Source organism: Petaurus breviceps, unplaced genomic scaffold, assembly GCF_028583685.1.
Source record: "Petaurus breviceps papuanus isolate PSGF00001 unplaced genomic scaffold, PetGlider_PUasm1.0 175, whole genome shotgun sequence".
Classification (NCBI taxonomy): domain Eukaryota; kingdom Metazoa; phylum Chordata; class Mammalia; order Diprotodontia; family Petauridae; genus Petaurus; species Petaurus breviceps.
The window spans coordinates 13503314-13512647 of record NW_027185764.1 but is presented as its reverse complement, the minus strand read 5'-3'; the positions used below and the strand labels follow the sequence as shown (position 1 = coordinate 13512647).

General features: G+C 35.4%; 1 protein-coding gene across 5 annotated transcripts in view; it reads right to left on the bottom strand.

Moving 5' to 3' along the window:
- Window positions 1–9334, bottom strand: part of IQCE (IQ motif containing E) — an 89032-nt gene that overhangs the window by 28787 nt on the left and 50911 nt on the right. For all 5 annotated transcript variants that reach the window (XM_069084780.1, XM_069084781.1, XM_069084779.1 and 2 more), the window contains 3 exons: window positions 6203–6402; window positions 5121–5225; window positions 4321–4411 (listed from right to left, as the gene is read on the bottom strand). In XM_069084780.1, the coding sequence (XP_068940881.1) occupies window positions 4321–4411; window positions 5121–5225; window positions 6203–6402 (396 nt within the window). The remainder of the gene's footprint in view (window positions 1–4320; window positions 4412–5120; window positions 5226–6202; window positions 6403–9334) is intronic.

The window sequence follows — 9334 nt, the reverse complement described above, 5'->3', positions numbered from 1 at the left end:
GGGGAAACACGGTAGGCCAAATGCTTAGGCCATAACAATAGCTGGTTTTTAACAAAATACTGCCCAGAACAATTAGCTGCCATCATATCTGTTCAGCTAAGTCCACCAACTTAATTTCTCCCAAGATTTCTGTAATTTGGTTTAGTCACCCTATTTTATTACCTGATAAAGACCCCTTTCCTTCCCTCTGAGTACTGTAATCTCATGGACACTGATGTTCTACTGAAGGGAACAACTTGTCAATTTAGTAACAGTGTGATGGGAAAGAATGGTAATTACAACCACATCTAATTACAGCCTGCAAGGTTTTTTTTTTACTCTTAGAACATATTAACACACTTCATACTTAGTTGAATAAAAAGAAGTCTTTACTTAAGCAACTTGGCAGCAAGTTGTAATTTTTCAAATTATAACACATTTCAATTCCTTAAGGCAATGGCTAGAGGAAATAAGCTGGATTACGCCATTCCAATTAAATGCATTAAAGTGATCACTAACAATTTGTAATATCCATGCTTCTCTTCCCTATTTAGGGTACTACTCCAACCCTACCCAATAGCCTCACCTTTCTTTGAATAAACACTAGACACTCTTGGCTCCTCTGCTTTAAAAAAAAACAAAACAAAAAAAGGGGCTACTGGAATAAAAACCTGTCATGTCAATTACTTTATTACCCTATTTTTCAAAGATGTTCTCTATCACCTATTTACTATAAAATTTATGGTCTATAGTAAGTAAATCCAAAAATTAGGAAAGGAATTAGGAAGAAAAAAATAACCAACAGATTATCTCCTGGTAGAAGCAAAGGGATCTTAAATGTATAAAAATAGCAATCACTGTGAATATCCTGAATATAATTTTATAGGGATCTAAGTATTAACAGAGTAAAAAAAAAGTCATTATATTATCCAGCTTTTCAGATTTTTACAGGATTTGTTTCTATAAACAGAAGAGTTTGAAACTGTCCAGTTTTAGAAGTAAAAAAAGATGCCAAAATGAAAAATACAGAGTTCAACAGTAGAGCCACTGGACAAATCCTCAAATCTTAGTCAAGACAAATTCTGTTGTGGAATATAGGACTGAATACTCTGAAGCCAAGACAATAACTAGGGAGGCAAAGGTGTTAGGAGACCCTGCTGATATGGCAACTCAGCATTTAATCAAGTTAATAAAGGGTTTCAATGCCGAATTACTGAGATTAAGTTAAAGGATGAAACCTCTTGGCGGGCACCATGCCTCCATCCTTAAGTTCAGATAACCAGCCACAATATCAGATCCTTAAGAAAATGAAAAGAGAAACAACAAAGAAAAAAATGAACACCATACAAGAAAACTCTCTTTCCTGACTGGAATTAGGTCCAACACAATGGTGCAAAGGTAGGCATTCATTGCACTAAAACAATTTCTTCTCTAGATCTCCAAATTAGTATGCTGCAAAGACAAGAAAATAGGACAGACGTGTTTGTCTCTCATTTTCCTTTAATGGCCTAGAGAACATCTCATGGGGGAAGAGATTAAGGAAGAGTTTGAACTGGGATGAGCTTTAATGTAAGAGATACTAAGAAAACATATCCCCAAACATGTGAAGAAATCCATATTCCTTAAGGAACATGGAATTTTTCTCTAAAAGGATTAAAATTCTAAGAGGAGTATCCAAATTTACTGAAGGAAACTGGAGAATTAATATATACAATATGGGTTTCACATGGTTAACAATTTTTCAAATACAAGATGGCCTTCATTCCCTTATTCATTTAACAACCCTAATGAAGTGCCTAGTATGTGTAAGATATAAGAAAAGATAAAAGAAAAATAAAACACAATCCGTGCCTTCAGAGAACTTATGTCTACGTATGAGATGAGATGTTTAAGAAGGAGCCTGATATGTACGTAAAAAGAAGTGAGAACAAGGGGCTATGAGAAATCACAGGAAAGACAGATGCTGACTTCAGCTGGGGCTTATGTGAGAAGGCATCTCTGTCATTTCAGAAGTTCTTCCTGAAGTCAGCATTCTTTTGTAAATATTTTTTAACAATACCTCCAAAAATAATTAGATACGCATGGCTAAATGTCATTATCTTATCTGAAACCTGAGCAGGAAAAAAAATACAACTTGGTTATATATAATGCCATGTCATTCAAGTGATTAGAGATTCTGTGTTCTTAGGGTATAGAGCAGGTGACTTTGAACTCTCTGCTTTGCTGCCATTCTGTTTCCAATTGGAGATCCTGCCTGACATTAGAAAACATCTCACAGCAAATCTGAGCTTTTAGGCAAACAAAGGAACTTGAAAAATGGCTAATTTTTCCATATGACTGGAAGAATATTTCTGCACTACTCAGTATGTAACCCAACACACTGGAAAAAACACCACAAAAATACACCTGAGGTACAGTGCATAAATGATGCTTTATTCAACAATTAAAAATGTTTTCCAAGAAGGACTGCAATAGAAGTAAAATGTTTCATAGGAATGTCTCCAAGCCACAGTGTGGGTCAATAACAACATAGCACCATCCAAGCTACTGAGTAGAAATCACACTGACTGTACTATGGGACAGCACGATTTCCCTGCTGAGCTGTCAGGTTTGTGGCTCATCCAGATAAGCTTGGTGGTTTTCCAAATACTTAACAAATTTTTTTTTCATCTATGCCAAGAGTTAAGGTCTTATAGTTCTATGCTTATTACAGAATAAGGAGCCATAAAATTAAAAAGAGGCAGGTAAGTGAATCAATTTTGTTAAAAAAAAATTAAATATAAATTTCATTTTCAATTGGTGGCATACACAAATAAAACTTTAGCCTTATTAAATCCTTTTTTTTATTGCTTTTTGGAGGGGGGACAGCAGGGCATCTGGGTTTAAGTGACTTGCCCAAGGTCACACGACTAGTACTTGCTAAGTGTCTGAGGTTGGATTTGAACTCAGGTCCTCTTGACTCTAGGGCTGGTGCTCTATTCACTGCACTATGTAGCCACCCCTGAATCTTTGTTTTTTAGAGGCCCCCAGGAAACTACATAGAAGCACAGCCTTAAAAAAAAAAAAAGGTTTCTTCCAAAAGAAATAAAGTCTTGAAACTAAGATGTATTGAATCTGTGGTCCCTGTGTACCAGGTAGAAGCCAAAGACAATGGTCTCGGTGCTGAGAATCTATCCTAACCTTCCAGTTTCCTTTAACAACAATGAACAAACAGCTATGGCCAAAGAAAGCAAAGATTCTGTAGGATAAACCAGTTCCCTATTTCAGGTATGTGTTTTGGGGACAACCCAGCCTAAATTGCCCTTCTCTGTCACATGCATACATTGTGCTTCTCTCAGATCACACAGCAGCCTAAGTGATTTTAACGTTTAAACTCTCAGTCTGGTCTTGGTTCTGCTTTGGCTTTCCATGGTATGGATTCAAAAGAATCCAAGAATAAGCTTGCAGGGAAACAACGGAGAAGCACAGAAGCTCACAAGTGGAAGGGACCTCAGAGCTTATCTAGTCCAACCTTGCCCTGATCAGAGGGTTACAGAGAGAAATTGCCTCAGAAACCCACTATTCCCTCCTTCTACAGATGAAGAAAATGAAGATGCATAGGAAGCTGGGACTTTCACAGTGCCATACAGCCAGTCAGCTCATTATAATCATCTTCCCTAAGGGAAGATAGTTGGACCTTTCCGACATGTTCAAAGTTGGCAGGGGCCAAGTCAGGGCGCCTGCTGGCAAAAAAGAAAACCTCTGACAACCTAGCCCAAGGTGCCTCAAAATCCACACGGGTAGGGCTGCAAACAAAATGCAAGGAAAAGGGGTGTGGAAGTGTCCAGATGGACATCTGTCTGCTCATGAGGATATGCCCAGACATCTACCCATCTTCCATTTACTTCTAACAAGGTGTTTACAATCTAGCCAAATCCATTATATATTTATATATGCAATCTAATATAATTCTCCCCTGAGTATAATTATAATACATTTGAAAAATTCTATAATCTTGAATTTTTTTACACATTTCGACAACAGTAGTGAAGTAAAGTACCAGAGTGAAACAGATCCTTGCCTGTTATGCCTTACCAATTTACTGTCCTAGAAAGAAATGTAACTGAAAAGCAAAACTAACTCTTGAAGTAAGAGCAGGGTAACTGGTTCAAGAAGCCAACTTGCTGGTCATAAATTCTATTATAAACTTTAATCTACAAAATAATAACTTTAAGACATAGAAACCCATTAGGATACCGAATGAGAAATTCATTTGTGAAAATTTAAAACCATCCCTTAAAACTAGCTTGAGAGACCCTCAGAGCCTGAACATGGGGTAGGGAAAATACAGCTACGCTATACCTCATGTGTTATCTCCATGGGGTCATCTTCAATTTTTCTCTGGTCTACTTCCGTCTCTTGCAACTTCTTGGTAAGTCTTTGAATTTCCTCTCTGAAGTGGTAAGGGCAAAGATCAAATATTACTTGTAATCATAATCTTTCTTTTGAATGGTGATGTATGTCCCACAGTGAGAAATTAGGCACTCATTAGGTTGTCCTGACACAATGGGGATGACCTGGGGATAACATAGTCATGTTGATATTAATACTGTGTTTTGTCTGACCCCGAAACCTAGTGAGACAAAATGAAAATTACACAGGGAGCAGATACCAAAACTGGCTTAGATTTAGACCTAGCATGAACATAAACAGATGTAAGCCCGAGAACAGGAACCATATAGTTCCATCATAAAGTGTTATCCTACTTAGGTTACATGGTTATAATAAGCAATGAGAAGGGGAAAAATATAATTCCTCATTATAAACACTAAAGATGGAGAGAAGACAAAATATTTCAGCAAATATATCCTTTCCTGACTTGTTTAAATTCCCATCTTTTTTTAAAAAAAAAAAAGGTTAAAGTACTATTCATTTCCTTTCCCCCCCAAAAAACAAATGAAGTTGTCCTCTTCAACTGATCATTTCCAGGAATTTCTTACTGATGATTCTCAGTGCAAATACTTCTGTTCAGCTTCTGCTTTTAGCTCATCAATACTTTCAGATTAGATCTTCAAATTTTTGCACTTTTTGACCCCATTCAAAATACACTAGCATGCATTTTGTATTCTCTTTACAAATTCAGGACACTTCAATGCATTTACCTCATGGTATCTTCTTTCTCTTTTCTGTCTTTCTCTGTATCCTCCATTTTTTTCAGCTCCTTCTCCAAAGTAGCTTTTGCCTGTAGTAACTGCTTCATTTCCAAACTGAATATACAGGACCAGAGGGAAATTTCAGTGTTCATTTAACATGTTCTTACTTATCATTATTTAGCTTAATCAAATGATTACAGAAATTATTTGCTATTCAAAACAATTACCTTAAATACCACCTATTTAAATGTGAAATTTTCAAATTTGGAATTAAAGTGTTTCTTTGTTCACACAAAATATAGCATTTTAATTATAAACAGAAGGATAATAGGAATCACAGGGTTTGGCTTCTGTGTGACTTCACTCTAAAAAGACAGAACTTAGCCGGCTAAATCACCAGGAGCAAAGTAAATTGCCAACCAAACAGCATGTACTCAGAAATTATACGGATAAACTCAATTTCTAAAAGTTAGATTTATCTTAACCTGACCAGATTTGTGACTAGACAGAGTAGAAAAAAAACAGCTATGCCACAAGAAGAGGCACCCCAAAAAAAGTACCAGAGGAGGAAAACTGAATAGGAAAAAAAGTCAACATTTTTTTTTGCTTTATCAAATTCTCACAACAAAAATGAAAATGATATAAAATTGGATCAAATACTGTTATAATGGTAAAAAAACAAACAAACAAAAAACCAATTCAGCCAATGGCCTGTTTATTTCAAGCAACATATGATAAGATTTCACTATAAAAAGAATTGGAAACTCCTTTGGAAGTCACTGCAATGGGATGTGACCTGGATTTTCATTTTTAAGTAATTTTCCTAATACTGTGATTAACCCATTTTTGATATACTGTAATTTATATGCAAATGTTTTATTACCACTAAAGCAGAATTTGAAGCCAAAGTCTAAGAAATTTCAGTATAGTAAACAATTCTTTATTGAACACTGCCAGTTTGGGGCCTAGCATAAAGATGGATTTCCCCCAAACAAAGCTAGATTACTTCAGGTGCAAAATTGTTTAACACGAAGAAGCAAGAACTTTTTCACATGGTGGAAGGAGGATAGCTGTGTTGCAAAGAGACGTACTCTTTATCAGACAGCTGAGCTTGCAGGGTGCTCCGGTCCCCCTTCAGCTTTCTCACTATCCCTCGAAGTCGCTCACACTCCTCAGAGTGCTCAGGTCTCAGCAGATCCTGCTGCGCTGTGTTTGGCGCTGACTGAATCAAGGGAACCAATCTGACCTGTTCTGGAGAACGAGATCCTGTGTTCTCGAGCTCACCCACTTTCTGAAAACAAACACAAATACTTAGCTATTATTTTTCTTATTCTTAGGTTTCATAGGTTTTACAGCTGGAAGTGATCTTTATAGGCCTCATTCAGAGGCCTCAAGAGGTGACAGAGCTTGCCCAAGGTCCCACATTAAGCAGCAATGCTTAAAATACTTTTTTAGCATTCCCATAATACAGTCTAGTGTGACTTCTACCCAACAGCTTGTACAGTGATGGCTTGCACAATGATGTCTTCTTACTGACACACATTGCTGCCTGGAGAAACACCTATTAAACAATTTAATTCTGTTTCAGTCCTTCCTGGAAAACCTAAATCTTCTGACTCTAAACCCAAGTGTTGTACAATATTACAATTATCTGATTAAGTCCAGGGTAAGTACAAGAAACCAAAAGGAAATTAGGCTTAAGAAACAGGGAACTTTGCCTGTCATATGGTATGCTAGAAGAATAGAAATTGCAATTAATTAAAAATTCTAAAGCTTTAGTAATTCCATCTGGTATAATGCATGCATGATTTGGGGAAAAGAGCAAAGTTCTTGTGAGAATAAGCAGACTCAAAAAGGTAGCAACAGAAATGCAAATCAAAAGTTAAAATTTTCAAACATTTTACAGTTTAGAAATAACAGCACTGTGAGATAGTGTAGTATTATTATCTTCCTTTTGCAGAGAGGAGACTGAGGCTCAGAAAGGTTAGGGAACTTGTACAAAGCCATACACAGTTAGTAAGAATGGAACCAGGATCTGAATTTGGGTCTTCTAATCTAAGGCCAGTCCTTTTTCCATTCTACTACCCAGCTTCTAGTGGAGGAGAGTTTTGAGCTCAGACTTAGAGTCTTAGGATCATGAAGAAGCTAAAGACTGCTATGAATGAAAATGAGCTATAGGTTGGTAGGTCAACACATTTTAGGGTTTCTGATGCAGTCACTTGTTATTTTTCATTCTCTGGATCCTTCTTATATTCTATAAAAACTGAATTTTTGATTTAAGAAAATGAGCTTGGTTCTGCTAGTTATGTGAACCAAGAACACTTCAGTTCTCTACTTCTATCGCTTCTTCTCCAAAACCACTTACTTTAAAGATATTTTCCAGATATGCCAAAAAAAAAATTTATAACCACTTTTAAGCTCCTTAAACTTCAACAATTTATTTTTGAGATATTTGCCATTTCTCTTAAACATCTAATTTGTACCTGTGAGAAATTTGAGGAAAAGATTTAAAATTTTCCTTTAAGGTATGCTGATACTCTATTAAACTTCAAAGGAATTAGTTGGATTACTATATTAAAGATTTGTATTAAGGATTTAGAAATGCAAGTTTCTTTATATACTTTCCAGCTGGTAACGTGCTATATAATATTATATCCTGCATATATAAATAGAAGAGAAAAAAGCACTTTTACTGCACCAATGTGTATTCTGGGACAGTCTGCTTAATGTCTCAAAGATTCGATTGTCTTTCTTTAAAAATTTTTTTTCATTCTAAACTTACATCAAAAGAGTAAATATAAAAAGGGGATTCTATATGAAACCTGGTTCTCCATCTCCCACCACTTGGTTTTTTTTTTTAAATAGCATATTATAAATTCTACACATTACTGTCCTGTTTGTACTTCCTTCTGAACTTTATTTTCTCCTTCGTGCATAAAAAAAAAAAAGATGGTCTTTTTTGGCATTACTATTACGAACCCCCTCTCCCAATTAAAACCAAGAGAAAGAAAGAGGGAAAAAACCCTGCAACAAATAAGTATAGTCAAGCAAAAAAGAATCCACACAGTGGCCAGAAGAAATGATAATTGCACCCATGGTTTCCAAATAAGATAGTACAGAGAAAAAAGAGAAAGCCCAAGACAAGTCTTGAGTTTTCCCCCATTTAGTAAGCATGATATGAAGATGCAATAAAGCAGATTGAAAAGAAACAATCAAATTAGTAGCAGGAGAACCAGAAGAGAGCTGTGTCATGAAAGTCCAGAAAGGAGAGTATACACAGGAGGAGAAACTAATCAAGAGCGTCAAATACTTTAATAAAATAGAAAATCATTATCAATAATACAAAAGAGAGAATAAGGAAATAGAACCAAATGCAGGATTCACATTTTACAAACTCAATATTATAAAAACCATTAGGGAAAGGAATTCTAAAAGAAAACTTATCTCAATTTTGAAAGAAAAAAATGTTTATCTTTTAAACATATAGGAGAAATTACTAGAGACAAAGTTTGTTTGATTAAGATAAAAAACATTATACGACAAAAAGCAATGTATTCAAAATAAAAAGAAACGGGAAAATCCTTAGCAACTCAAATGTAAATATAGCAAGCAAAACAAAATCTGTTTTCTAGAATCCACAGGGGACTGACACAACATAATAGTAAAACCTATTCCCTAATATATGAACAATCCAAAGGTATGAAAAGAAAATTTCTGAAAGAAAAAACACAAACTGTTAATGATCACTTGAAAATGTGTTCAAACTCTAAACAATAATAAAAGTGCAAATTAAAACAACTCTGAGGTACCACCTTATATCCATCAAATTGGCAAGAAATTAAAAACAATAAAGTTCAATGTTACAAGGCTGGGGGGTGAGGGTGGGGGGGATGCGGGTAAAATGGTGGCGGTCATTTTTGGTAGAAATGAATTTTGTATATAATATTTTGGATAGCCCTCTAGAAGTATTTAACAAAAATTATAAAACTCTGATCCAGTGATCTCACTATTAGAGACACATGCTAGAGATATTATTAAAACAGCTATTGCTGCTTTGTTTGGAGTAGGGAAAATATAGGGGAAAAAACGCCCCAATATACCCAAGTTGGAAATAGTTAAATAAAATGTAGTAAATCAATATAATAAAATATCATTGTAATATAAAAATCACATACTGTGTTTCCCCGATAATAAGACCTATCCCGAAAATAAGCCCTCCCCTT